Source organism: Cryptosporidium muris, genomic scaffold, assembly GCF_000006515.1.
Source record: "Cryptosporidium muris RN66 scf_1106632373455 genomic scaffold, whole genome shotgun sequence".
Lineage (NCBI taxonomy): Eukaryota > Apicomplexa > Conoidasida > Eucoccidiorida > Cryptosporidiidae > Cryptosporidium > Cryptosporidium muris.
The window spans coordinates 93,329-121,129 of record NW_002196583.1 but is presented as its reverse complement, the minus strand read 5'-3'; the positions used below and the strand labels follow the sequence as shown (position 1 = coordinate 121,129).

The 27,801-nt window shown below is 28.1% G+C and overlaps 15 protein-coding genes across 15 annotated transcripts, besides 21 other annotated features; 10 read left to right on the top strand and 5 right to left on the bottom strand.

The window, feature by feature from the left end:
- Positions 1 to 50: 50 nt before the first annotated feature.
- Positions 51 to 74: a sequence feature (AT_rich).
- A 106-nt stretch (positions 75 to 180) lies between these two features.
- Positions 181 to 1,806, top strand: CMU_021550 (uncharacterized protein; the record flags this gene model as incomplete). Its single annotated transcript, XM_002142704.1, has 1 exon — positions 181 to 1,806. One exon carries the CDS (start codon positions 181 to 183, stop codon positions 1,804 to 1,806), a length of 1,626 nt encoding a protein of 541 aa, XP_002142740.1.
- Positions 1,802 to 1,831: a sequence feature (AT_rich).
- Positions 1,832 to 2,253: 422 nt separating this feature from the next.
- Positions 2,254 to 3,849, top strand: CMU_021540 (T-complex protein 1 beta subunit, putative; the record flags this gene model as incomplete). Its single annotated transcript, XM_002142703.1, has 1 exon — positions 2,254 to 3,849. One exon carries the CDS (start codon positions 2,254 to 2,256, stop codon positions 3,847 to 3,849), a length of 1,596 nt encoding a protein of 531 aa, XP_002142739.1.
- A 438-nt stretch (positions 3,850 to 4,287) lies between these two features.
- On the top strand, positions 4,288 to 5,790 carry CMU_021530 (ribophorin I family protein; the record flags this gene model as incomplete). The annotated part of the gene is made up of 1 exon (XM_002142702.1): positions 4,288 to 5,790. One exon carries the CDS (start codon positions 4,288 to 4,290, stop codon positions 5,788 to 5,790), a length of 1,503 nt encoding a protein of 500 aa, XP_002142738.1.
- Positions 5,791 to 5,823: 33 nt separating this feature from the next.
- Positions 5,824 to 5,909: a sequence feature (AT_rich).
- Positions 5,910 to 6,324: 415 nt separating this feature from the next.
- On the top strand, positions 6,325 to 8,067 carry CMU_021520 (uncharacterized protein; the record flags this gene model as incomplete). The annotated part of the gene is made up of 1 exon (XM_002142701.1): positions 6,325 to 8,067. The coding sequence occupies one exon, from the start codon at positions 6,325 to 6,327 to the stop codon at positions 8,065 to 8,067; it is 1,743 nt and encodes a 580-aa protein (XP_002142737.1).
- Positions 7,461 to 7,496: a sequence feature (AT_rich).
- Positions 7,586 to 7,614: a sequence feature (AT_rich).
- A 37-nt stretch (positions 8,068 to 8,104) lies between the features above and the next one.
- Positions 8,105 to 8,137: a microsatellite.
- A 16-nt stretch (positions 8,138 to 8,153) lies between these two features.
- Positions 8,154 to 8,176: a sequence feature (AT_rich).
- A 27-nt stretch (positions 8,177 to 8,203) lies between these two features.
- Positions 8,204 to 8,224: a sequence feature (AT_rich).
- A 20-nt stretch (positions 8,225 to 8,244) lies between these two features.
- Positions 8,245 to 8,267: a sequence feature (AT_rich).
- Positions 8,268 to 8,548: 281 nt separating this feature from the next.
- Positions 8,549 to 8,578: a sequence feature (AT_rich).
- A 99-nt stretch (positions 8,579 to 8,677) lies between these two features.
- Positions 8,678 to 8,734: a sequence feature (AT_rich).
- Positions 8,735 to 8,914: 180 nt separating this feature from the next.
- Positions 8,915 to 9,077: a sequence feature (AT_rich).
- Positions 9,078 to 9,170: 93 nt separating this feature from the next.
- CMU_021510 (uncharacterized protein) lies at positions 9,171 to 9,893 on the top strand (the record flags this gene model as incomplete). Its single annotated transcript, XM_002142700.1, has 1 exon — positions 9,171 to 9,893. The coding sequence occupies one exon, from the start codon at positions 9,171 to 9,173 to the stop codon at positions 9,891 to 9,893; it is 723 nt and encodes a 240-aa protein (XP_002142736.1).
- Positions 9,894 to 9,966: 73 nt separating this feature from the next.
- Positions 9,967 to 11,118, top strand: CMU_021500 (uncharacterized protein; the record flags this gene model as incomplete). Its single annotated transcript, XM_002142699.1, has 3 exons — positions 9,967 to 10,464; positions 10,535 to 10,890; positions 11,040 to 11,118. The coding sequence occupies 3 exons, from the start codon at positions 9,967 to 9,969 to the stop codon at positions 11,116 to 11,118; spliced, it is 933 nt and encodes a 310-aa protein (XP_002142735.1).
- Positions 10,477 to 10,533: a sequence feature (AT_rich).
- Positions 10,896 to 10,953: a sequence feature (AT_rich).
- Positions 11,109 to 11,153: a sequence feature (AT_rich).
- Positions 11,141 to 11,749, bottom strand: CMU_021490 (uncharacterized protein; the record flags this gene model as incomplete). Its single annotated transcript, XM_002142698.1, has 1 exon — positions 11,141 to 11,749. One exon carries the CDS (start codon positions 11,747 to 11,749, stop codon positions 11,141 to 11,143), a length of 609 nt encoding a protein of 202 aa, XP_002142734.1.
- Positions 11,750 to 11,763: 14 nt separating this feature from the next.
- Positions 11,764 to 11,797: a microsatellite.
- Positions 11,798 to 12,008: 211 nt separating this feature from the next.
- On the bottom strand, positions 12,009 to 13,121 carry CMU_021480 (uncharacterized protein; the record flags this gene model as incomplete). Its single annotated transcript, XM_002142697.1, has 2 exons — positions 12,009 to 12,612; positions 12,712 to 13,121. The coding sequence occupies 2 exons, from the start codon at positions 13,119 to 13,121 to the stop codon at positions 12,009 to 12,011; spliced, it is 1,014 nt and encodes a 337-aa protein (XP_002142733.1).
- Positions 12,614 to 12,706: a sequence feature (AT_rich).
- Positions 13,122 to 13,218: 97 nt separating the features above from the next.
- Positions 13,219 to 13,243: a sequence feature (AT_rich).
- A 600-nt stretch (positions 13,244 to 13,843) lies between these two features.
- On the top strand, positions 13,844 to 17,440 carry CMU_021470 (HEAT repeat family protein; the record flags this gene model as incomplete). The annotated part of the gene is made up of 1 exon (XM_002142696.1): positions 13,844 to 17,440. One exon carries the CDS (start codon positions 13,844 to 13,846, stop codon positions 17,438 to 17,440), a length of 3,597 nt encoding a protein of 1,198 aa, XP_002142732.1.
- Positions 17,441 to 18,105: 665 nt separating this feature from the next.
- Positions 18,106 to 19,182, top strand: CMU_021460 (phospholipase/carboxylesterase family protein; the record flags this gene model as incomplete). Its single annotated transcript, XM_002142695.1, has 1 exon — positions 18,106 to 19,182. One exon carries the CDS (start codon positions 18,106 to 18,108, stop codon positions 19,180 to 19,182), a length of 1,077 nt encoding a protein of 358 aa, XP_002142731.1.
- A 658-nt stretch (positions 19,183 to 19,840) lies between these two features.
- On the top strand, positions 19,841 to 21,721 carry CMU_021450 (TCP-1/cpn60 chaperonin family protein; the record flags this gene model as incomplete). The annotated part of the gene is made up of 1 exon (XM_002142694.1): positions 19,841 to 21,721. One exon carries the CDS (start codon positions 19,841 to 19,843, stop codon positions 21,719 to 21,721), a length of 1,881 nt encoding a protein of 626 aa, XP_002142730.1.
- Positions 21,722 to 21,831: 110 nt separating this feature from the next.
- Positions 21,832 to 21,852: a sequence feature (AT_rich).
- Positions 21,853 to 21,911: 59 nt separating this feature from the next.
- On the bottom strand, positions 21,912 to 23,078 carry CMU_021440 (uncharacterized protein; the record flags this gene model as incomplete). The annotated part of the gene is made up of 1 exon (XM_002142693.1): positions 21,912 to 23,078. One exon carries the CDS (start codon positions 23,076 to 23,078, stop codon positions 21,912 to 21,914), a length of 1,167 nt encoding a protein of 388 aa, XP_002142729.1.
- Positions 23,079 to 23,255: 177 nt separating this feature from the next.
- CMU_021430 (protein kinase domain-containing protein) lies at positions 23,256 to 24,694 on the bottom strand (the record flags this gene model as incomplete). Its single annotated transcript, XM_002142692.1, has 2 exons — positions 23,256 to 23,572; positions 23,650 to 24,694. 2 exons carry the CDS (start codon positions 24,692 to 24,694, stop codon positions 23,256 to 23,258), a joined length of 1,362 nt encoding a protein of 453 aa, XP_002142728.1.
- Positions 23,584 to 23,607: a microsatellite.
- Positions 24,693 to 24,732: a sequence feature (AT_rich).
- Positions 24,733 to 24,965: 233 nt separating this feature from the next.
- On the top strand, positions 24,966 to 25,772 carry CMU_021420 (uncharacterized protein; the record flags this gene model as incomplete). Its single annotated transcript, XM_002142691.1, has 1 exon — positions 24,966 to 25,772. One exon carries the CDS (start codon positions 24,966 to 24,968, stop codon positions 25,770 to 25,772), a length of 807 nt encoding a protein of 268 aa, XP_002142727.1.
- A 324-nt stretch (positions 25,773 to 26,096) lies between these two features.
- Positions 26,097 to 27,625, bottom strand: CMU_021410 (uncharacterized protein; the record flags this gene model as incomplete). The annotated part of the gene is made up of 2 exons (XM_002142690.1): positions 26,097 to 27,426; positions 27,552 to 27,625. The coding sequence occupies 2 exons, from the start codon at positions 27,623 to 27,625 to the stop codon at positions 26,097 to 26,099; spliced, it is 1,404 nt and encodes a 467-aa protein (XP_002142726.1).
- Between the last annotated feature and the right edge of the window lie 176 nt (positions 27,626 to 27,801).

The following is a 27,801-nucleotide window of genomic DNA, read 5'->3' as shown; positions in this document are numbered from 1 at the left end:
AGTTAATTAATTCTTGAGTATTACACAGAAATCTCGGTACATTTAGGCGGTATAATTTATATTTAATAAAAATTCCACGATATTATAATGTTGCCTAATTAGCGCATTTTATTTGTGGCTACCTTGACATTATGTATAAGCTATTACATTATATACCAATAATAACTCATATTAGGAAGTATGGACGACTTTTTAAATAGAGCTCTAAATATTAAAGGAGATATAGGAGATGAAAACGATTTTGTCCAGCTTAAGTTTTATATTTTAAGTAATAAAGAAACTACTCTAGAAGATTTGTCCTTATATTGTATAGATATATATAATGTCATACTTAAAGAAGGTATGATGAATTATAATTGGGACACGGTTCCATTTATATTGAATATAGAAAGTAATAATGGTGTGAACTATATTACTTGTAGTATTACGATAAATGCATATTATTTAGATGAATGGTATATGATATATATTGCTTATTTTATATCTGAAAAAATAAGCAATATAGCAGTTCAAGTTATAGACAATGATGGTGATCCACTTATTGTTGAAATATGCGACGTTTTACCATCATGGGTTAACCCTGATTGTGAGCTAAATAGATGTTTTATATATCAAGGGAAATTACATTTAATATCACCTAGAATTTTGGAACACTCAAGAGATATAAAACAATCTTTGGATATCTTGAAGAATAATAGAGGAGAATGTGAGACAAATGAGGCTTTTGATTCAATATTAAAGAAGAAATTTAACAAAATTTTAAACTTTAGTATCCCAGAAAAATCTCACTATTTTCATATATTAATTCCCAAAGTAGTCGCAAATGTTTTACATAAATATCACTATTTGTTAAGTTTAACTTTACGATATTTACCATATCGTTCAGATATGCCTACTTTAAGACAGTACAAAATGTCATCAGCACTACCAAATATACCAGACTATCTTTGTTCAAGTGAATTAGTACGCTATAGGATTAGAATGACAAGAACTCAATATGCAAGGTTTGTCCATGAAATCCTACCTATGAAATTGCCGATGGAATTTACTAATAAATTTGGTAATAAAAGTGTTGTAAAGGATTACAATAGTAAAAGTAATATTGAAGTTCAACGAGGTATGAGAATATGTTATGGATTATATTTAGCATATTTAGATAATCCAAAGGATTTCCAAGGCATTCTTATTTGGGCTAATCCATCAAATAAATTCTCTGATAAGGACTCTGAGATATTTTTTTCAAATTTGGATTTAGTAAGAAAACATAAATCTCTTGATTACAGAGGTATATGGGATATAATTATATCAAATGAAGGCTTATTAAAATCAAGTGAATATTTCGGGGATACTAGCAAAGATATAGATGACTTAGATGAATGGTTCTATAGTAGCTGTGCTCAAGATTTACTTAAAGAAATTGAAGGATTACATTCAATTGATCATTTAATTAACCTAGATAATAAAAAACGAAATTCCTGTCTAAATATTACAAGGATTATGGAAGGAAAGTCTCAATTTGAGGGAATTGATCTCTCAACAGACTCTGATAATAGTAGCCTTGAGCTTAGTGACTCAGAAGTAGATGAACAAATTTCTGAATTAAGGAACTTAATGAATAAGATGGATGATGAGCTCAGAAATTCTCTCAAGTCAGAATCAATACCCGGATTTATGAATAACAAAGAAGTATATGAAGCGGTCAAAAATACACTAGAAGAGACAATAGATATGGAAAACGAATTTGGACTTGTTGGTCCTGCAACTACCCTAAGTTATGCAAATATAAATGAGAACAAAGAACATTAATTTTCTAAATTTAAATATTTAATTTGGATATAATCTTTCAAATATCTATAAGTAGTGGATAATTTACAACTTAATAAGAAAATAAAAGAATTCCTTGTAACTTCAAATAATTAACTTATACTGACTTGAAATAGACTTTTAATATTATTCCTGAAGTTCACTAGACTTACCATAATCTTTATATTGATATATAATATTTCTTATCTGGAGATCTTTAGTAATATACTTATTACTGGAGATCTGAATTAGAGACGAGACGGTGGGGTGTGTTAAAGACATCTATACCGGTATGTTACTATCTGTTACCTCTAATTTTGGATTAAAGTTAGATTAATTAAATAGTAGAAATTAGGAACCTTTGTCAAGAATCTTCACAACTTTAGTGTATAAGAAAATTCTATAACTTAGTTTAACATTATTGTTGATATATACTCCAATTTTACATAAATGATGTCAGTAATACCAAAAATTATGGATGAAGGAGCTCAAGAGAGCAAAGGGGAGATGGCTCGTATGCAATCAATAATTGGAGCAATTGCTTTAGGTGACTTATTAAAGACAACATTTGGTCCTAAAGGTATGGACAAAATTTTACAACCAATTAAGGAGGGTCCAATAGATTCTAATCCTATAATAACAAATGATGGTGCTACTATACTGAAATCTATATCAATTGATAATCCTGCCGCTAAAATACTTGTTGATGTAAGTAGACAACAAGATATTCGTTGTGGGGATGGGACTACTGGCGTTGTAATTTTAGCTGCTGAGTTACTAAAGCAAGCAGAGAAACTGCTAGAACAAAGGATACATCCTCAAGTTATTATTAGTGGTTATCATTTAGCCTTGCAGGAGGCTCGTAAGGCTTTAGAATTAAGTTCATTTGATAATAGTGCTAATAAAGCAGTATTTGAACAAGATTTATTAAATATTGCTAAGACTACATTAAGTTCTAAACTTCTAACTCACGAGAAGGACCATTTTGCTCAATTAGCAGTAAATGCAGTATTGAGACTGGGAAATAAACCAAATTTGGATTATATTCAAATTATAAAAAAGATTGGTGGATCACTACAGGACTCATTTCTAGAAGATGGTTTTATACTTGAGAAGAAAATAGGAGTTGGACAACCAAAGAAAATGACTAACTGTAAAATTCTAGTTGCTAATACCTCCATGGATACTGATAAGGTAAAAATATATGGAGCAAGAGTAGCAGTAGATAGTATGGAGGCAGTTCAAGCAATTGAACAAGCTGAGAAGCAAAAGATGTATAACAAAGTTCAGAAGATTTTAAGTCATGGGTGTAATGTATTTATTAATAGACAACTTATATATAACTATCCCGATCAACTATTTAAAGATGCTGGAATTATTGCTATTGAACATGCAGACTTTGAGGGTGTTGAGAGACTATCAGCTGTTTTAGATGCAGATATTGTAAGTACCTTTGATAATCCAGAGAAAACTAAGCTTGGATACTGTAAAACCTTAGATACTGTTATGATAGGTGAAGATGAACTTATAAGATTTTCTGGTTGTTCAAAGAATGAAGCCTGTACAATTATTTTACGTGGGGCTTCTTCACATATATTAGATGAGGCTGAAAGAAGCTTACATGATGCATTATCAGTCCTATCACAAACTATTCAGGATTGTCGTGTTGTATATGGTGGAGGATGTAGTGAAGTTATGATGAGTGTTGCAGTAGATAATCTTGCAAAGATCGTCGAGGGTAAGAAAAGTTTAGCTATTGAAGCATTTTCTTCTGCATTGAGACAAATACCTACTATCCTATTAGATAATGGTGGATATGATAGTACTGAGATTGTTACTCAACTACGTGCTTTACATAATCGTGGTAATAATACTTTTGGTATAGACTTTAAGGCTGCTAAACCTGCAGATATGAGTGAGCTCAATATATTGGAGTCATTTGAATCTAAATTATCTCAAGTTTGTTTTGCAACAGAGGCAGCTGAGATGATTCTCCGTGTTGATGATGTTATTCGTTGTGCTCCAAGACAAAGGAAAGGAGTTTAGATACATTACAGATAAATATAAATCATCAATTTCTCAGTTAATTTTGTACCTAGTTAATTTATTAGTCATTAGATCTATGAATTATCCAGTACTTTGTAAATAATGAGAATTTAATTTATCTGGTAGTAATCGATAACACTTTAGTGTGTCCTTACTATTACGTAGTTAACTTTTTTTAATAGTCCAATTTTCCATAAATATTAAGTACTTTGATATATTTATGTGCATTATATTTAACAAGATTCTGTTCAATCTTGTATAGTAGCTTAGATTTCTAGAATGAACAGTTTTTTATAAATCTCCTATAGTTTGGGACACAGTTGGGAAAGGGGGTATCTCCACAAATTATAGCGCCGATATATAGGGGTACCGATTTGTGCTAAGGTTGTTTAAGCTAGTAGAAATAATAAAGGGATTAGAAGCATTGTCTCATTACAAATGAAAATTTTGTTATTATATACTATAGCATACATAATCTGGATATACAGTGTATTTGCATATGAAGATAATTATGAGAAGGTAACTCAAACTAATGTTATAAGAAATTTTTACTTAACGAAGAGAGTTGTACGTGTGTTTCTAGAAATAAGCCTTAGAAGTAACAATTCCTCAAACATTAGAGATTTCGAATATGGAATTTTTTTCCCTACTCTAGTATATTCTAAAGTTGGTTATATATCTAGTGGCATATCTCCACTGAATCTAAACATATATACCATAAATTGTGAAGAATTTAACAAAACTAATAATAAACATTTCTCTAATTTGTCTGAAGATATTTATGTCTGTAAAATTAATATTCCTGAATTAACAAAGAATTTAACAACTATATATATAGAATATTACATTGGTGATCCATACAAAACACTTCCTGATTCTATATATATAAATGAAAATCAATTAGTTGAATTCAAAGATTTTCAATATTTTCTAACTCCTTACAAAGTTGAAAATGAAAAGACAATTATTCATTTTTTATTAGGTACACAAATTGAAAGATTTTTGCCCACTTCAATGAAAAGACAGGATACCAAATTAACATACATCCCTAAAAATAATACAGATATTCAAACCCCAGAGAGTATGTTATATGTACATTTTAATTTAAATAATCATCTTGTCATCTATAAATCTGTGAATAGAACTATTGAAGTTTCACATTGGGGTAATGTTTATATTAAGGAAGAGTATGCTGGTAAAAATCAAGCAGCAACCCACAAAGGTGAATTTAATAGAAAAGAAATAATGCTTTTAGCAGGACAAGGATTTGCTAGAATGAGAAATCCAGGTTCTGTATTGCCTCAAAATACACATATTTGTTTTCAAATGGATCATATATTACCATATCGTGCTATTGGATTGGAATATTATGATAAAATTGGCAATATTTCCTATTCTCATGCATCTAAAGTAAATTCTCGTTATACACTCATACAAGCTGAACCTAGATCTCCAGTAATGGGTGGATGGAATTTTGATTATGTTATTGAATACAATTTACCTTTGGAAAATGTTGTTTTTTATGATTATGAGAAAAAAACATATATGTTAAATATAACATTAACCCCATCTGCAAAAGGTATATATGCAGAAAATGTTACTACACATATTCGCCTACCTCCTGGGTCATCGGAAATTCAATTTTTACTCCCAAAAAATCGAAATATTCCTTCACTTAAGAAACAAGAAGATTTAAGTTATTATTATGGCTGGTTAGACATCTTCAAACCTAGACCAGTTATAATATACAGTGCACATTCTATGTATATTCCTGAACAACATATTTTAAATTTCAAAGGTCAAGTTTATTATCAAATAAAATCTGAGTTCCTTTTAAAATACAAATTATTTGTTATTCCAGGGATAATATTTATTTCACTCTTATTATTTGTTCTAATTAGACGGTTAGGAAATTCAAATAGAAAAGATAAATATGTTTAGCATACTAAATTAATTGTAATCTATCATTTCTAGAAATTTAAAAATTAATTATTGTAAATTATAATTATTTATATAATTTATTAATGCAAAATTTAAATAAATATTTAAGTATTTATTTAGTTTAATGTTATACTTTGTAATGTAAAATTTGGAATAATCTCGAAAATTCAATATTATAAATCAATATTTACCAATCTATAATAATACATATAAGTTACATTTAGTTATAAGTAATAAGTAATCACACAATTATTTGTAATAAAAATTTAAGTACCATATATAAGCTGAGTGTAAATAGCACCCATGGAATCTAAAGGGTGCACTATTACGACACACAGAAACAAATAATCTAGATTTGCCAACTTTTCGAAAAAATATCCTACAAGGAATATCTTGAATTAAAGGGATTTATACAGTATATAAATGAATAGATAAATTATTACTCAGATCAATTGGGAAAAGGCTGACTGAGAAAGCTACGGATTACATCTAGCAAATATTTTAAATCTAAATATAAAGACTATTAATGTTAATATGTATACTGTGCATGAAAGTTGCAAAAATAATAATTCAGGAGCTGTTAAAATATTTGAATGTGAGATTTCAAATTACCAACCATGTCTAATTGAAAGGGGTATAAACCATAGTAAGGAATCATATCAAAAAGATAGTAACTTAGATGAAATCTTGAAAAATAATCAGAATGAATACTTTGATTCATTAGATATTTCAGATGAAATGTCTGATTATTCATCTACTTTTAAAGATAAATATATAACAAATTATAATTCAGATAGTAATCAAATTAATAAACTTAGTACAAAATTCAAAACCTGTCTACAAACAAGCAATCAGAAAAATAAATGTGTCTTAACACCAAAAAAAAATAAAATATGTAATATTGGAGGATTTAAAGATACTTATTGGTATAGGAGAATAAGAGGTTGGGAAAAAATCATTGATGAAAAATATAATAGTGTATATAGTAGCTATGAACGTAAGGAAATGATTGGTACAGGGACATATGCAAAGGTTTGGTTATTACAAGATAAAATTACAGGCCAAAAGTATGCAGGAAAATTATTAGAACCACATACATATCCAAGTGATACAGTAGATAGGATAGAAAGAATGTTTCAGTCAGAAATAGAAAATTTAATTGAGAGTCAATGCCCTGGAGTTGTAAGACTTCATAAAATTGTTGTTGGACCAGAAGGTTGTCTTCTTGTTCAAGATTATGTTGATGATGGTACAATTTGGAGAGAAAATTGTTGTGCTGATGAAGATGAGGCTTTTTTACACTTTATTCAATTAGTACAAAGTGTATTATACTTCCAAGATAAAGGGGTAGTACATAGAGATCTAAAACCAACTAATATTCTACGTTATTCTAACAAAACAATAGTTATTGGAGATTTTGGTTGGAGTGAAAAAATTGATAAACTTCATTTAAGTCCATCTGAATGGCCTGGAACCTTAGAAATTAATCCTCCTGAGGTATTAACATTTAAGGGCCCATTAACTGAAAAAATTGATAATTATGCAATTGGAATGAATTTACTCTTATTCCTTACAGGAAGATTTATATGTCGCCAAAAAGGTCTTGATGTTACTGAAGCTGCTCCATATATACTTAAAGTTGTTGAGTTAATTAGACATGATTTTAGTAGTAAAATTCTAAAAAAAAATAAAAATCATTATTTTATGTGGGAAATGTTCATTGGTTTTACTGATCCAAATCCTACAAATAGATGGAGTATTCAAAAGGCTTTATTTCATCCTGAATGTATTCAACAATTAATTTATTGTTTTAAAAAAAAATATCAAGTTCTTTGGCATCCAAAAATTTTAGCTATTATCCAATCTAATATTGTCATACCAAATATACTATGTAATAATAAAGAGATTGTAAAACAAAATTATAAATGTAATTCAAAGAAATCAAATAGTAGTTCTGATTTGTCTTATAAATATGAAATAGATCAAAATCCAATTATTACATCAAATAATAAACATAATATTGGTACATATATAATAAAGCATGGATATCACAATTCAATATATGAACAAGCACTTCATAATCAAAATCAAAGAATTAGAAATATATCAAATTATCAATATCACATTTCTCCTGGTATATTACACCATTATCAAACTGAAACTTTTAATGAAGCTATTATGCCTAAATTATTGCCTTGTAATAGTCCAAAATTTCAATATTACCAATCACAGATTTATTTAAATCATACCCCAACATCTATTTATAAAGTAGAGTAGTTTTTTATTTTCTTAGGATCATATAAATCTTTAATAGTTCATTTATATATTTTTATTTATTTATTTATTTTATCAACTTTGTTTTGATAAATAAATTAATATTTATAAACTACACTAATTAAAACTTCTTAAGGTCTATTTTATATTATTATAATATCCCTCCATATAAATCTAGAGTATTTATTATTTTTTTTTTATTACATATGAAGGATATTAGTGCATGTTTTTTTTCAAAATTGCATGCAACTTTTAATTTTTTCTTATAGGGTAATTAATAAAGTTAATTTAGGCGCCATATACAGTGTGGAGAGTGTCAGACTTGACTTTAATGTCCAGTTCATTAATACCTTAATTCCTAAAGTTAACATTAAATTTTTTTTTACAATCCTTTAACATAATATAAAACTCCTATATATGTATTTAATTCAAAATATAATAGTTAAGATATACCAAAATCTTAATAATTATATTCATATTTGGCTTAAATATAATATATAATATTATAATATTACTAGTAACTAAATTAAAATAGGCTTTAGTCCTAAATTATTACTTTATAAATGGAAAGTAATCTTGGTATTAGAGTTCTATATTTACATGGGTAAGTATCTAATTATTTTAATTCAAATAAATATAAAGATTGAACTTTATTAATATTAATATTATAGCCTACATGATAACTGTAGATCTTTTAGAAAAAAACAAATTGAAGAAATAGTTGGTAATAAATATATTAAGGCACCAGATCTCAAATATGAACCATTAATTACAAATGCTAAGACAGCTTATATTTTAGGATCTTTTCTAATTATGTTATTATTATTGTAAGTTATAATAAATCACATTCTAAAAATAAAATAAATTTTTTTATGAAATATTTTAACTTATATATTGTAAAAAGATTTATAGAAATATTTATAAACTTTAGTATAATTCTAAAAATTTTCTTATGGATAATATTAGTAAGTTGAATAATTTATTTAAATAATACTTATTATTAACTTTAATAACTAACCAAGATTTTACTTGTTATAATATGTTATAGAATAACAGGTATATTGACTTTACGTAGATCTATAATAACAGCTAAAGAAATTTTAGAGATGAATATATTATCATTTAAACCAAGAGTGATTGTAACATCAGATATATCAGCAATAGCAGTTTGTAAAGCTAGTCCAGTTATATGTAAGATACCGTTAATAATGTTTTCACCATCAATTGGAGTATTTGAAAGATTTACTTTTTGTAAATTAAATATTGATTTGGAAAGATTTCCTTTAGTACTTATTATACATAGTATAAATGATAAACTTATACCAACAAGGGATATTCTACAAATTTTAAATGAATATAAAAGTGATAAAGTAAGAACTCACTTTATAGAAGGTATAGGAACTTTATCAGCTACTTTTGCAAGTGTTTCAAATAGAGAAATAAGAGAATTTATATTAGAAGCTATTGAATCAGAAAAATCTGTGGAATGTAACAATAGTTCATCTTCATTCAATGTATTATTACCACCATTACAAGAGACAATACCAGTTGAATTTGATCCTATAAGGCATCCACATGATAAACAAGAAGATATAACTTTAGATACTGAAGAGACTCCTTTAATAGAAACTAACGATATTATTGATTCTATAGTAAATCAAAATAAGAACTTAGGGCAAAATAATAATAGAGAAGGAAATAAGATAGCAAAAATATTTGCAGCAAATTTATTAATGTCAAAATTACAAAATAAAAAAAAGACAAATACAAGAAATAAGGATATTCGTAAAATCATAAGAAATTTAAATGTATTAGAAGACATAGAATAATAGAATATATTTATAATAAGAATAGGAGCGCTTTATTATATTGATCATTTGATTAAATAATAAAAATAAGATTATGGTTATAGAAGATACACTCTTCATAATAATTGATATAAGAAGTCTAATTGGAATTTATTATAATGATGATCAAATTAAGAGAAATAATTTTTTATCCTTATCAGGAAGATCAGTTTGGGACTCTATTATCTCTTTTATTCGTTTATATGGTTTAAGTAGTAGTCAAAGAAAAAGGACTTGTATTTATATCTGTTCATCTTCTGATGTAATTATATTATATAATGGATTTATTTCTGATCTTACAAATAATATTATATCAAATATACTACCTAAACTTAGTAATATATGTTATAATTATCAGAATATATCCGAGGATGATATACAACTTGCTAGTGGTATCTCTATATGCCTTTGTAAAATAAACTCAGATAGGAAATTGCATAGTAAAAATAGAACAAATAAGGATCGTATTTTATTATTTGATGCTTCAAATGAGAAATCATATATAAATCAATATGTACTATTGATTAATTCCAGTTATGCAGCTTTAAAATTAGTAAGTTTTTCCATATTTTATTTTATTAAAAAAAAAAACAAAAATCGGTATAATATTTTTATTTTAATAGGATGTAATAATAGATGTATGTAGTATTAGTAGTAATCCTTCAAGATTACTATACAATGTTGTTGATATTTCTAAAGGAATCTACATAAATTATAGCTCTATTATAAAAAATGTCAGTAGTAAAATTGACGATAAAAGTCATATACAAGATGGATTATTACCATTTATAATATTCCATCTTTTACCCTCAGCTGAACTTCGAGCTAATTCCTTAATAAACTTATCAACAAAATCTAGACACTCTGGTATTTCAGTATGTTTCTGTCATTATAAGAAAGTTGAAGTAGGGTTTATTTGCTCTTCTTGTTTGGCTATATTTTGTTCTTTATTTAGAGCTCCTATATGTGCAGCTTGTGGGTAAGTTAATTATAATAACCTAAATTATATATAAATCTTTTTTTTTTTTTTTAAAAAAAAAAAGCTATTGTAAGATAATATAATATGCTTTTTTAAAAACCTTTATATTATTTCCTAAATAATCAAAAATTTATGAAATATTACTTTAGTGCAAGGTTTAAACGTGTTCCAATTCAACAAAAGCCATTAAGTTATTTAAATATTGAAGATGGAGATGGAATATTTTAAATAATAAATATTAATTCATTAATTATATAAATTTACATAGATTTATCCATTTAATAGATGGATCTTCTTTGGTGACAATTATTGTAATTTTATCGGAAGAAGTTTTTAATTTAATAGAATTCGGTTCAATATTTCTAAATAAATTAGTAAGAAGAAGACAGAATTGAATAATTGGCAACTTCAAATTAGATAATTCAGAATTTTGTATACAATTATTTAATTCATCAATAACATATTCAGAGAATATCTTAATATTTAGTGAATTTGATAGAGCTTCAATTTCAGGAGTTCCTTTTATCTTAATTTTAGCCTTATGAGGTAAATTTGAAATTAGATTATCAAATGTAATATATAACTTGATATAATTACCACAATCTGCCCATGAATAAGAATTCACAGTATAAACTGTTTCTAAGCCTAAATTCTTTTCTAAATCTTTTTCTTTATATAATAATATTGGTGATCCACCTGTAACAATACCTGGCCCCTCAATAACTTTTACATCTATTCCATAGGATCCATTATTACTAAGATTATCTTTATGTGCATAGTAATAACTAAATTCACCTTTCTCTTTTATATTTGATCTTAATGCAGAAGATGGATTATTAGTAATAATTTGATCATCCATTTATGTCACTTTATAAAAAGAGAACAAAAAAAAAAAAAAAAAAAGAAATTTAAGACCTTATAAATGTACCAAACTTTATAAAAAAAAAAAAAGTTTAACCGCCTTTCTTATGCACCTTATTAAGCGGGATTATCTACATTTCTTAGAAATGCATTATAATAGTTTATAATTAGTATAAAAGTACAAAGTAAACTACTTAAACAACTAGCTAAATAATATTTACATATTAATTCATCATATTTGGAATATACAAAATTTCCTAATTACCAAGCCTCCAAGTTAAAAGAGTTTTATCATAAAAACTACATGACATTCCAAATGTAGTATTATCTCTATTAAACATTTCAATACCATATACAATAGAAGTATGTGATGGGCTTAATGGACTTAAATTCTCTAATGAAGCATATAAATCACGGATCTCATTATTTTCATCCTTGGATAAAACATCAAATCCATAATGACATTCTGCTAAACTTATGAAATTGCCAAATACCTTTATTCTCCAAATCCCACAATTCATCTTATATTCATATATTGCATTATCCAATTTTCTTATATCCCAATATCTAATATACTCATCGTATGATCCTGTCCAAAATGAAGTTTCATTACATGATGGGGTAATACAAGTAATACCCATATTATGACTTGTATTTTTTGCAATAGAAGAAGTAAAATTACATCGTATATCCCATATTGCTAAAATACAATCATCTGCACCTGTTGCAATTATATTTTCACTTTTAATAAATGAAAGAGTCCATACCTCAGATTTATTATGAGCATTAAATTCTCTTTCTAAATATGTCATATCTTTAACAATACAAACTCTTCCATCAGATAAACTAAAACATGCTCGTCTAAAAAATAAAATATAAAAAAAAGGAATATTTAAAATAATAATATTAATATTAAAAGAATATATGAAAATATTTCTTTTTTAAAAAAAAAATTCTTACCTTATATCTTTTTGGTCTAATATATCCATATCTAATCCTATTACAGAACTATTAGGACACTCCCCAGTCTCAATCTTTGATGCAAGATTAAATAAATTATTATTTCCATATTTGTAGAGTCTAAGAGTTCTATCAGAACAAATACAAACCAAGCCTATTCCTTGTAGAGTACTCTTATCCCACATGCAATTTAAAACACCTGTCCCAGTATTAATAAAGATATTTGAATATGTACCTTTTTTTTGTATCAGATCTTTAGTATTATAAAGTGATATTCCACCAATTCTTTCTTTATTTGATCCATCCAAATTATACATTCCAACAGCTAAGATCTCCTCATCCTTATTTAAAGCCAGACAATCAGTAGGATACAAACACTCTATGGAACTTAAAATACTTAAGTTATTCATTACAGTTATAAAAGAAATCTATATAATTTAACAATAAGACAACAAATTATAATGAAGATTTATCACTTTCCCGGGAGATGATATTAAATTTGGCTACTAATATAATATATATATTTAAAATAGATCCAACTATTCTTTTACTCATAAATAAATACTTGCCTAAATTATATTTGTAGTGATATAATAAAAGTTCAATTATAACTTATTTAACAAAAACATGTGATTATCTTCTTGGTTAACAATAAAATTCCTGTAAGAAACCCTAAGATAATTATATATGTAACCTTACAACAGATAAATATATCTAATTAGACTTTAATTTAAGCACTTTTGGGACCAAATTTAATAGAAGATGAAAATGGAGAAAATATGCCAATATAATATATTTAGTTACTAAGTCTATTATTAATACTTTTAAAAGCTCAAGCTTAACCAATAAATATCTTATTATTTTATTCCATTAAAGCTTAATAATATACCTTTATTTCAGTTTTCTTGATTATATGATAATATTTGACCTATTAAAAAAAAAAAAAAACACGCGTTATACATTAAAAGCGTATTTGTGAAAAAAGTAATGGCGCCTGATAACTTTAGACACTGGGAAGAATAATATAAACTTAAGAGAGAAGAGATTAAGGGAAGGAAGTATCGAATTTATCACTAGTTAGCTAATATGAAAAGAGATAATAGTTACTTGATCGTATTTATCAAGCGCTGAAATGCTGTCAACTTCAATTGGCAAGTCTTCTTTGTCAGTAGAAAGGCAAAATTTCGACCGTCTTACTCTGAAGTCTTCTGAGTATTACAGCCCTCTAGAGAGAGCTATCAAGTATTCTAACTCAAAAGTTGTTTTACAGCGTCTAGTAGTTATTAGGGAATTCATTGATATTTGTCATAGTATTGGATATAACAAAGCAACAGCCACACTATTACAGATTACTAATCGTCTTGTACAAGATACTGAAGAAAGTGTCAAGACAGGAATATTAAGTATTCTGGGGGATTTAGCAGGCTTTTTAATCCAATCTGATCCTGATGAGGGCTATGAACTTGTTGTTAGTAATTTAGTGCCTTTAGTAAAGAATATTTTGATTGATGATGATTCTATACTTGGATATGGTGTAAAAGAAGCTGCTTGTGAAGCAGGTATAATCCTTTGTTCACATTTACGTCATATTGATAGAGTACAATCTATTCTTTCTATTTGTCTTAATTTGGCTAATGATATTGATCATGAAGATTCACGCTGTTTAAGCGCATGGATGTTGAATGGAATTGCAGAATATTTAGGGAAAGATATATGCAAGCAATACATAATACCCCAAATAAAATGTTTAGCTGATGATCCAAGTTTCCGTGTTAGGAAGTTTACAGCTATGAATTTATGTGAAATTGTACGTATTACTGAAGAATTTGATAATATATTTGTAACATTTAATAAGCTAATTAATGATAACAATAATTCCGTTAGATTATATGCTTGCAAATCACTTTTAGGATTTTTTAGCTACTTTAAGATTGAAGATCTTGGTGAGACTATCAAGACTATCTTATCATCATTATTAATTGATGCAGATCCATGTATTAGATTGGAGTGTTTTAAACAACTAGGACCTTTGATTATTCTTTTTCCAAGTCCTGATTATGTTCCTAAAGATTTAATAGATATATTTGTAAATATGGATAAACTTGACCCTGAATATGCAGAAAGGTCAATTGACTCATCTAAGATTGGAAATTTAGAATATGATACTGAATCTAATGAACGGATATATAATTTAACAGAATATTCCAATGAAACTGAAATTTTGGGTTTTAATTTGAGAAATTTTACAGAGCAGAAGATGAAAAATCCATCTAACTCAATGTTAAACCAACGTTATGGTTTTCATTATGAATCAATTTCACTTTTCAGAGAAAATAAAGGTAGTACTGATGATTTAATTACACTTTTACCTCTTGGAAATAATATGAGTTTTACATTTAAGAAACTAGATGGTGATAATCCTGCTTTTTTTTGTTCATATTCATTTGCAACTTTATTTTCTTATATGAGATCTACTTATTGGCCTGATTTTTCCAATTTATTATCTAGAATAATCAGTCATCCTTCCCCATCAGTTAGGCTCCCAGTAGCTGCATCAATGTCATTAATTTTAGCTACTAGCCTTTCTTGTGGTATTGAGAATCATGCATGTACTGTTACAAGTAATCTACCTCAATATGATTTATCTACTAAAAATAATATAATGGAATCAAATCAAAGCAATTCAAGTATATATCTTGGACAATCATCAGTTTCAAGTTCATCTACAAAAGAAAATGTAGGATTAATTGGGCTAACACCTCAAAATAATATGTTCTATAGTAATATAACTAGATCTCCAGCAAAAAATATTATTGCTGGGAATCAATTTAGATTACCTTGTGTACAAGGATGCAAATATAAATATGAACGTTTACCATTACTATTGGATTTAGTAAGTAAATTATTAGAAGATGATGATACATATATTAAACGGGCAATGTATGGTTGTTTATCAGATATTGTAAAATGTTTACCTTTTGAATATAATCTTGAATTGATAATCAAGAAACTTCCAAATATGCTGAATAAATGTAGGAATGATTGGAGATGTAGAAATATTTTGGCTATACAAATTCGCAAGATTTGTATTGAACTTTTTGTAAAAAATAAGGAATCTATTAAAGATTCTAAATTGCCAAAAGGTGATATTACAGATAGTTTACTTTTGGGAAAATACACTAGAGAGTATATATCTCCAGTAGCATTTTCTTTATTACTCGATCCAGTATCCACTGTCAGAATGACTGCAATAAACTGTATATCATCACTATTAAGATTATCATCACCATTTATATGGTTTTTTTTCCAAAATGGAGGGACAATACAGGAACTACCTGCACAACTTAAACCTAAAAATAGTAATTGGAATTCGAAAAGTGTTAATTCTAATAAAAATACTTCAAATGAAAATACTTGTTTAAGGAAAACAGAGGATTTAACCTCAACAAAATCATTCTCAAAAGTTCCTTTAACAGAAAGTACATCCAAGATTTTATCAGAACCAAAGAATTATAAATCATTGAATTTGGACAATTCTAATAACATTATTGGTTGCAATATAAACTCTCCAGATGACTTAAGAACTAAAAAACTGCATAATTTACTGGTTATGGAAGAAAAGTTAGAAAATTATGATTTAAAGAGTGAACTGTCACTAATATGGTGTATTCTAAAATCTTTTGCTATTTCTCCCAAATATTATCATAGACAAGAATATGTTAGGATGTGCGATCGTTTTATACGTGATGTTCCACGTGGACTATTCAACACATACTTTCTAACACCATTAGTTATACTTACTTCAGATCCAGTGAAAAATGTCCGTAGCATATTATTACGAATTATTGGTCCACATATTAAAGAAACTGGTAGATTAGCTCAATGTGGAAATCTTGTAACTGCTTGTAAGCTTCTAAATAATACAGAGAATGATATTGAAACTAGAAAATATCTTGCTAATCTCAATTTCCTTCCAAAAAGTGCTTTAAAACGTTTTGAAACTTTGTCTTGGAAAGATATTACTAGCATAGCAGAATGTGAAACAACAGACTCTAATACATCTCCAATATATAATACTTTATCTAATAAAAATACTTCGAAAGATTGGAATGAACAACCTTTAATTAAGTGTTTTAATCAATATTGGAATGATGTTATTGGCTCACAATGGTGCCTTGATAATGTTCCAGGATCTGAATTAATCTCTGCATCCCCAAAATTTCTTGAACAAATCAGGAAGCCCTACTATTCCTTTGAAAGATGTTTTGATTTGACTCTTGAATATGAAATGATGCTTTTAGAAGTTAGACCAAACTTTTCACCTACAAATTCATTTTCCTGTGCACCTATAATTGGTTATGATACTAATGTTTTAGATTATGAACCATATAGTGGATCTCACAATAATAAATGTTCAATAATCCCTCATCGTATAGGACTTAGTAGAAGACTCCTGAATAACGATCAGTTCTATACTCAAGCTTTGAATGTACTTTATAGACCAGGAATCCCTAGGAGTGCTGCTAAATTCATATGTCCTATTGGAGCTGAATACAATGATAATGAGATGATAGAATCAGAAGAGGAGACAATAATTGAGACAAAGAAACCTGAATCCAATACAGCAGAACAAACTAGAGATATGTGTGATCAGAAACTTCATGCTGCTTCTAGGAAAATATTCATGATTGATATTGCAAGAGCAGCTACAGAAGATATATTTTCATAATTGTTATCACTAGATAGCATAATATTTATTCTAGGTTTTATGAAATATTGATCATAATTTTACATTAAGTAGATAACTTAGTAATGCCTATAGAGTGTAAGTATATAAATCGGATGAAATATTGTGAGTAGGATTATCTAGGTATTTTTGACTTAATCTATGTATAATTAATATACACTATTGTATATTTACATTATTTATACTGAGTACTGACCACATTTTAAAGATCCAAAGTCAAAATATTATCTCTGCTTATCTGATATCTCGGTCTGGAGAATTTTATCAGCTTTTTTTAATATAAAATCAATAGATCTCTGTTTTTCTTGAAAATCTAAGGTATATATTAGTTGTTGTTCATTATTATAATGCACCTTATTTAGAGATTCCAAACCCTCTAAAATTGAATATAGCAATGCATTCTCAATCTTGTTAGATGCACTATCCATTTTATATACACATAAATAAGTCCACTTTATAAGAAATTATATTGAAACCAGACTTAGTTATATATATAAGCTCCATACTGTATTGTTGTACTTGCCGCCTTAATACCTAGCTAGATCTAAAAAATTGGCACTACTTTAAGAGACCTTAGATGTTCTTTTTAAATTTCTAGTAAATAACTTTAGCAATATCAACTTTTTTATTTGAATGAGTTTATTATAATGAGTACTAGAGAAGATGAAGATGTCACAAACTTAGGAATAATAAATGTAAATGATAAAAGTAAAAAATTACCCAAAGTACCAATAGTAGCTGCTTTTTGTTGCTTAACTATTTTAGGGTTACGAAAGCGTATTACTAATGCATTTACATTTGTTCCTCCTAAACGATCTGGTTTAATTTTGAAGACCCTTAGCCTGAAATCAGATATTAATCAAGCAGTTTTATTTACCAAATATAAATCTGAGCAAATATTTATAAAAGCACTTAATGGAAATCAAAAACAGCTTTCACTATTAGCAAGTGGTTTAAATCTGAATATTTATCTTATATGGCTTCCAAGTGGAAGATCAAAGATTCCAATTTCTTGTTTACATATTATACCAACTGGGGAAGATATAGAAGACCCACAACTATTACCACTTATTATTTTTAGTCATGGAAATGCTACAGATATTGGTTACATTTCAGGATGGCTTATAAGACTTTCTGCAAAATTAAAAATGCAAATTTTAGCTTATGATTATAGAGGATATGGAATATCATTTGGTAAACCATCAGAAAATGGTATAATTGCAGATATAAAATCTGTATATAAATATGCATGTAATGAACTAAAAATTCCTACCCAGAAAATTTTCTTACTAGGACAAAGTATAGGATCAGCTCCTTCACTTTCATTAGCTGTTCATTTGAGTAAAAAACAGAAAAAGCTAAAAGATGATACTACCAGACGTCTCCTAGGAGGTATTATTATTCAATCTGGGATATTATCAGGTTTAAATGCTCTTCTAGCTCCAGAATTTAATATATCTGTTCCATTTGATGTTTTCAAAAATTATAAAGGTATAAAGAAAATAGTATTTCCTATAATGTTGTGTCATGGACTTAATGATCAAATTATTAATATTGAAAACGCATTTCAGTTATACAAAAGTGCTAAGAAGAATGTTAATAATATACCAATAACAGTATGGTGGATTGATGGTGCAAACCACAACGATCTAGAAATTGTTGCTAAACAAGAATATTTCCAAAGAATTAGATCATTCATAGAAGAGTCAATTGACATATTATAATTAAGTCTACTTTTGGTCATTTCTAATAAATATAGAAGTATTATGATTATAACAAGGTAATGAGGCATGAGATTTGATACTTTTAAACTGGTATATAATACCTAACATCACAATTACCTTCCTCTAATTATATAGGAGTGAACCAACTCAATTTAGTATAGCTCTTATCTCTGTATAAATAATTTGTGAACTTTGCAGTGAAATTGTTAACTTTTATTAAATATTGACTAGATTACAGATAATACAAAATTAGCCAGATTAACTAGTTACATTCAAATCACCCATTATTAATAAATAGAATCCAATATCTCCAATAATGAGTATATATAGTGTGTGATATAAATACATAGTGATTCTTATTGAGACAATATCCGCTTTATTAGTTGTTCATTTCTACTAAACTTTAACTTTTTTCTTAATATTAACTTTATTAGACAGCTATATTAAGTTTGCAAACCATCTCTCCCCGCCCAGGAGAAGTCATTAATTTCGTCTCATTTTTGTTGGCGCCTTATATAGGTACTTATTACACCTTTTAAATTTTCGAGTGTGTGCCATAATAAAGGATAAACAACATTAAGAATTTTAGTTTAACCGAAATTTATCTTTACAAGTTAGATTTTGTTACAAATTTAACTGTCTTGCTTTTTTTAAAGATATGTCTATATTATCGACATTGTGCAACTCTACTCTAAATACACTTCGTAGCCTCAAATTTACAAAGATTGGCTGCAGATATGCTAGTACTTCAAAAGAAATAAAATTTGGGAATTCTGCTCGCAAACAAATACTAAAAGGGGCTAATTATTTGGCAGATGCAGTGGGAGTAACACTAGGTCCTAAAGGACGTAATGTAGTTATAGAACAAAGTTTTGGAGGTCCGAAGATAACTAAGGATGGAGTAACTGTTGCTCGTTCAATTGAGTTTCAAAGTAGATCTATGAATCTAGGTGCACAATTACTGAGGAATGTTGCATCTATAACTAATGATATAGCTGGAGATGGCACTACAACTGCTACGGTTCTTGCAAGAGCAATATTTCGCAGTGGTTGTGAGAAAGTTGATGCTGGTTTAAATCCCATGGACCTATTGCGTGGAATTAATATTGCTGTGAAACATGTAATAGAGGAACTAGAACTTTTAAGCCAACCAATTAAGACACAAGATGATATACTAAATGTAGCAACAATAAGTGCAAACAATGATCCAAAAGTTGGGTGCTTAATTGCAGAAGCATATGAAAAAGTAGGAAAGTCGGGAACAATAAATGTCATTGAAGGAAAGACAACTCAGTGTGAATTGGAGTTAGTAGAAGGTTTTAAATTTGATCGTGGTTATATATCTCCATACTTTATCACAAATACAAAGTACCAAAAAGTGGAATTAGAAAATCCCTATATATTTATATTTGAGAAGAAGTTAAATAATATCAAAACAATATTACCATTATTGGAGCATATATTATCAGTTAGAGTTCCTTTATTAATTATAGCTGAAGATATTGAAGGAGAAGCACTAGCAACTATGATAGTTAACAAACTTAGACTTAATTTACAGATTTGTGCAGTTAAAGCTCCTGGATTTGGTGAGCAGAAGAGAGCTTTATTAGAAGATATAGCTATTTCTGTAGGAGGAAAAGTTATTAGTGATGATTATTCAGATATAAGAATAGATGAGCTAACAGCCCAAAATATTCAAAATTACTTGGGAAGATGTAAAAGCGTCTCTATAACAAAAGATGAAACAATTATAGTGGAGGGTCAAGGATCAACAGATGACATTAATATACGATGTAATCAATTAAAGGCACAACTTGATGAAAATAAAAGCTTATCAGAATATGAAAAGGACAAAATACAAGAGAGGTATGCAAAACTTACAGGTGGTATTGCTTTAATAAAAGTTGGTGGATATTCTGATACAGAGATTTCTGAACTAAAGGATAGATTTATCGATGCATTGAATGCTACTAAATGTGCACTAGATCAAGGTATTGTTCCTGGTGGAGGATCGGCATTACTTTGGGCCTCAAGGAACTTACAACATCTTATTAAGTCCCAAGTAAGTTCAAGTGGGATAATCAGTGAAACTCATTCTCAAGGTAGCTTGCTTGATACAGACTTAATGTATGGAGATTCATTAAGTGATAAAAAATCTCTAAAAGAAGATGATGCAATTAAAAACTATGATATGGCAATGGGAGTAAAAATTATTCAAGAGGCATGTCAAGTCCCATGCCGTATGATTACATCAAATGCTGGATATGAAGGTGCAGTAATTATTGGAGAGTTACTTAAACAGTTTACAAAAAATAAAAAGTACGCTGGATTTGATGCTCAGACTGGAACATATGTTGATATGATCCAAGCTGGTATACTGGATCCAACAAAGGTTGTGAAGTCAGGATTATGTGATGCTGCTAGCATAGCATCACTCATGACTACAACTGAAGCTGCAATCTTTGATGCTGAAGATAAATCTAAAGATAAAATGACACATGGAAATATCCCTAATGGAATCAACGATAATTTCTACTAAAATATACAGAACATGAATATGAGAAATATAAATAATTGTTTTCTGTATATACTATTGTAGCTAACAAAATTCGGATTCAATGAGAGATTCATTCATAATTCCTAACTTAGAATTTAATTTATTATTATTTAGTGTATTTTGTTGAACTTACAAAGTGTTATTTCAATGGTCACAATTTAAAAATGAAGAATTATACACTTTTGTTTACATATATACTATCATAGATAAATTTACTAACCTCTTTAATTAACTTCTTTGTTTCATTACCAGCTTTAAAACTAAAGTGTCCTCCATCTAAAGCAAGAATATGAGTGCAATTTACACACTTCTTGTCAATTTTAGCTGCAAATTCAATAACTTTAGTGATATTTAAGAAACAGTCACTCATAGCAGGAAGTAACAGAATAGGAATATCAACATATTCTGCTTTTAATATTGGATTTGTATGCTTCAACATATTCCACAAGGATCTTGCAGGAGTTAAGTTGACCCAATTATTTAATAAATTGGACTTTTCATCTTTAATCCTAATATTTTCCCATTCGTTATAATCAGTATCAGACAACCTCATTACTGAAGTTCTCACTTTTGAAACTATAGGAATATTTAATGATATATCTTTAAAAATTATACTTGACATCTTATCTAATACTGCCAGCATTAATGAATTCAAAATATTCTGAATACCACGTATTTGGATATGTTCAAGTACTGATATTTTATTTAAAAAAGGAATATGAGCTACTATACAGTGAATTAGAGGACTTGGAGCTCCCGTTATCATCTCTTCTCTTATATCTGAATATGTTAAGAAGACCATTCCTCCTGCAAAAGATGTTCCCCAAAGACAAAGTGACTTTCTGGCACTATTATTAGTCTGGTTCAATAAATAATCAATCTCATTATTGTTATATATGTAATCTATAGCACTTTTTATTTCATTTCTTTGTTTAATAGGATCAATAAGATTCCTTGGAGTTCCTTCTGATCCCCCAAAGTGAGAATAATCAAATATAAATGTTGCAATTCCATTACTACAAAGTAAATTAGCATAGTGAACATATATATTAAAATCTTTTTGTGTACCTAGACCAACTGCCATTAGAATAACAGGTCTAACTGCAGATGAATCTTTTTGAATATTTGGTCTATATAACCACGCATGAAGCTTATCAGATAATTTAGATTCAAAATAATGATCAGTTCTAATACAATATTGAATATTAACGTCATTATTATCTTTAATCAATTTATATGGTCTAGTTTGAGTTACAACTGTCACACTCCTAAGTGTATAAAGTGTATAGGAAACAAGACCAATTATACATCCCAAATAAAAGAATGTTGATGAAAACATCACTATATTTATTTTAAAAAAACACCATTATGCAATCCAAGCGCTTGTCAGATCTTATTTTCGGTAAGTTAAAATGTATTTGATATCTATTGGTTTCTAATAAAGAATAAATAACACATTACTTCGAATTTTTGATTGAAAATTTTAAACCAATTACTGTTATCGCATATAAAATCACTAATCAGTTAATTTAAGTTCTAAAAATCGCTTAACTTCCTGTATTGATAATCTCTCTTTAGGATTAGGATTTAACATATTTTGTATTAATAACTTCGTTTCCTCCGTTACATCTATATTATAATTAAGATTAGTTTTAGTTCTTCTTATTGAATCTAAAAGTTCCCGAAATGTTGTTCCATAATAAGGTAATTTTCCAGTTAGTAAGCAATATAGAAGACAACCAAGTGACCAAATATCTCTTTTATAACCACTTACTCCTTCCTCAGGACATTTCAAAGTAAAACATTCAGGTGGAATAAAAACTAAAGTACCCTCTAAAGTTAAAATATATATATATATATATATATATGCTATGTAGAAATTAGATGTATTATTAATGCTAGATACTTACCTGAATCATATATACAAGATTTCTGATCTACAACTACAGCTGAATTAAAGTCTGCTAGCTTAACTATAGGAAATGAATTCTTTTGAGGTTTAGCCTTTAATTTATTTGGCTTAAATCTTGGTCCAGTATTCAATAAAAGTGTATTAAACATTGGTATCTTATTTGCTTTATTATTTTGGGTACAATCAAGAGATTCTCTTATATATTCAAGTAAGCATACTTTCGAATTTTTTTTTAAAAACTCATGAAAAGAATCCCTTGCTAATTTAAGGCTCGTAAATGTTGGTGCATCGTGCCAAAGGCAAATATCTTCAAAAGATGAATTGGAAGATATTTGGGAACAAATATCTGAATCACTATCCACTCGAGAACTATCAACTGACAAGTAAACTGCATAGTCTTCCAGAGATTCACTAGCTAAAATGTTATCAGGTTTAATATCCTTGTGTACAACATTGTTACAGTGAAGGTATTCTACACAGCTAACTATTTGAGAAAAAATCTTAAGAGCAATATGTTCAGGATATACAAATAAATTCTGATTCCTTTTTGCTGAATAACTACAAGTCTCTTCATCCCAGTACATTATTGAAAATGGTAGATACTCTTGGACAGAAATTATTTGGTTTGAATTAGGTAATTCTATTACTTCATATACATTAACTATATTCGTATGATTAAGAAAACTCATCATTAAGCACTCTATTAAAAATCTCTGATACATTGAAATTACAATATATTCACCAGATCCATAATAAATAACGGATCTATGCGACTTTAAACATGATAAAAGCCCAATACGGAGAGTTCTTGAATATACTTTACCCTCTGACTCTAAAAGTATACTCTTACATTTATAAGCCCTAAAAAAGCTACCTTGACCCAAAAATCCTTCTCTAGAAAGATCATAACAGTACTCATTTATACAGAATTTATATAAGTAGTCAAAGAGAGGGTCTTTGCTATTATCTTCACCTCTGGTATATAATTTCCAAAGAAACCCCATAAAATTATATTTAATAGGGCATATCTCCTGATTATTCATAATAAATTTTCTATATATAAGATTTAATATATATATAAGATCTAATATGTCTCTAGTCCAAGGTGTTTATTACTATCTTATTCCGAAATCTATAAATTACTACCAATAGACCCCCCTTTCATAGATACCTACATGCGGCACAAATTATGGCGCTCATCCGTACAATAATCTTTGTTACCCCCCTAAAAAACTTTTAGCTGCACACCAATATCAGTCAGTAAGTAGACTTTTTTATCTTGATTTATAAAATTTAATTCTAGGATTATTTACAATGTCAGAAGGAGAATCTTCTCAATTAAGTACAGTTTTAGGAAGGATAGAGACTTTCCTAATTAGCAAAGAGGAGGGAGACTTTTCAGTTCCTAACTTAATATCAACCTCTTTGGGATATTCCAAACCTATATACAACCGTACTGTAGAAATACTTGGGAACGGAAAGAATGCAATTATGGAGAATGTTGAATGGGTACCATATCATCGTTCATATATAACAACTGAAGAAGCTGTAGATATAGCCTCTTCAACTATCGAGGAAGTTGGCAATAATGAAAGTAACTTTACAGAGAAATATAAGGAAAAATTAAAAGCAAATAGAGTGATATTCTCATATCCTAGACTTAAAAAGGGTTCAATTTCAACTTTTTTTACCTATGCTACTAATAAAATACGAGAACTTCCTATTTTATCACATATCTTCAATCTAACAACATGGGGTCTTGAAAGTATCAAAAATATAGAACCAACTATTGTAGAGCGAAGTACTGAAGCCTACAATTACACTCGTAAATTATGGATTGATTTAAGACTATATGCAGATCAACTTATTTTGTATATACGTGAATATGGATTATTCTTCATTGATAAGTGTGGATCTATAGTTGTCGGTATTAAAAGTGATCCTTTTGGATATCCAAAGAAGGTTTTAGGTTCCATATTAAATATGGCTAAATATGGTACTGACAAAATCTTTGGATGTGAAAAAAGGGAATTTCTTACAAGTAAGGTACAATCCGGTATAGATTTATTGAAGAATTTCGGAACTTCATATTGGGGTAAAATTACCTCCAAAACCCAATAAATAAAGGCAATATTTTATATTATAGAAGAATAAAGTTATATTTCAGATTTACATCCACTAACTCTAATAATATATTTTGGAAGTTAGATCTGGTATTCACTATTTGGCCTCTATTTATGGAGACTTACCAACTTTTTTTCTTATAGAATTTTATTAAGGTATTTTTTTTCTGAATAGATCTGATAATATTGTCAATATTTGGCTTTATTTACTTGGTATTATTCTATAAAGTTAAATAAGAACTTCATGAAGTTTATCTTATTTTACATTTAATTCACTACAAATAATATATTAGGTAAAATTGAATATATAAATTGAACTATACTAGTTTGAAAGTAGGATATTTCTTCGTTTTTTCCTTAATAAACTTTCTTTGTATTCCAAATACTTTATAAAGTCATGTCTAGACTTCCAAATAACAAGAAATATGACTATCTTCCACATGAAGTTAAAGAATGTGAATATTTTCGAGAAATTTCTTAAGTCACTTTCTTCTGAGCTTATATTCCAGGCAGGAAAGTACATAATCATCCAAACTACATCCAAGATTAACGATGCAAGAATACTGAAGAGTATATACTGAAAATTTGTTTTATTCCATCTTGTAGAATTATAGTTATCTGTCCCTAAATCACACCAAAATATGTAACTTGTAATTAAACTATCTAGAAAACAAGATCTAGTTGCACTTGCAATCCATTGAAGGCAGAAGGATATAAATATAATATACTTGTATAAAATTGTAGGATGATTAATCTTAAGTTGAGTAAGAATAACATCAATTTGATCAGCAATATATTCAGGAATAGCATCAATATAAAAGCTTAAGTTTTCACTACTATCTTTAGATAGAAATGGTTCATCTAATAATTTCAATTCTTGCTGATATATCAACATATCATTCAACTTTTGATCACGTTTTTGTTTGAATTCTCTTACATAGCTTTTGTATAAAATATATCTTGAGTATAACCATTGACATGATACTAATAAGCTACCAACTATTTCATCTCCACTAATGCTATACATGTCTTTTTTAATCTCATGTCTCCTTTGATCTGCCAAGTCTTCAATAATAATGTTAGTTTTAGCTATACAATCATTATAAAAGTTAAATAATCTAATAATTAAGTCACAAGATTCTAAATCACTTGTTTGACTAATTTCAAAACTAAAAAGTTCATTCCAAAATATAGTATTCTCATCTTCAATACTTTTCCATTGTGTATCAATAACTTGCTCTTGACATTCCAAATTTATCTTATATTGAGTCTCCATATTAATCATATATATTGGCTCAAAGCTTACAATTTGTATAGTTAATTTGCTTTCTTGAGAATAATATTTGTTTTCCTCAGTTTCATATCTTCTTAGGTTATGTTCTGCTTGGTGTCTAAGTTGTTCTAATGCCTCGAATTCCTTATTACAAGTATCCAACATTGTTTGAAGCTCCCATCGACGTTTAATATAACTCTCTTTAAGTTGTTTACCATTACAACTATCAGGATGAGTCATATTCACAGATAAGAAAATTTTTTTCATCATCTCAGTACTGAAAGGTATTCCAGATTTACGGATTTTATTTATAATATCTGATAATGAATAATACTCATTATCCTTAATATCCATTAATGTGAAGTATTCATTTAGATCTCTGAAAATATTAATATCATTTTATGAGAAATATCAGATCTTCATTAGATAATGATGGCTACTTTTAAGAACTTTTATTTACTGTTTTATAGCCATGAAATTACTATAGTGCTCCACTAAACTTACCGAGTGAATTGTTGTAGTTGAGTTTCTCTACTTTTCTGTATAATTATTGCATCTGCAAATTCTAAGTTATCCATCTTTACCTTTTAGAAAACTTTGTACTTCTCCCCATGTATTTACAGAAGTGTTTCTGGGACGGGAATTAAATTTACCGCCAAAAATGGTATCGACTGAGCATGAAAACGTCATTTAGGCGGTGAGGAAGTTTACCTAAAAACTAGGCACAAACCCCGTGATTATACAGGAAAGTAAA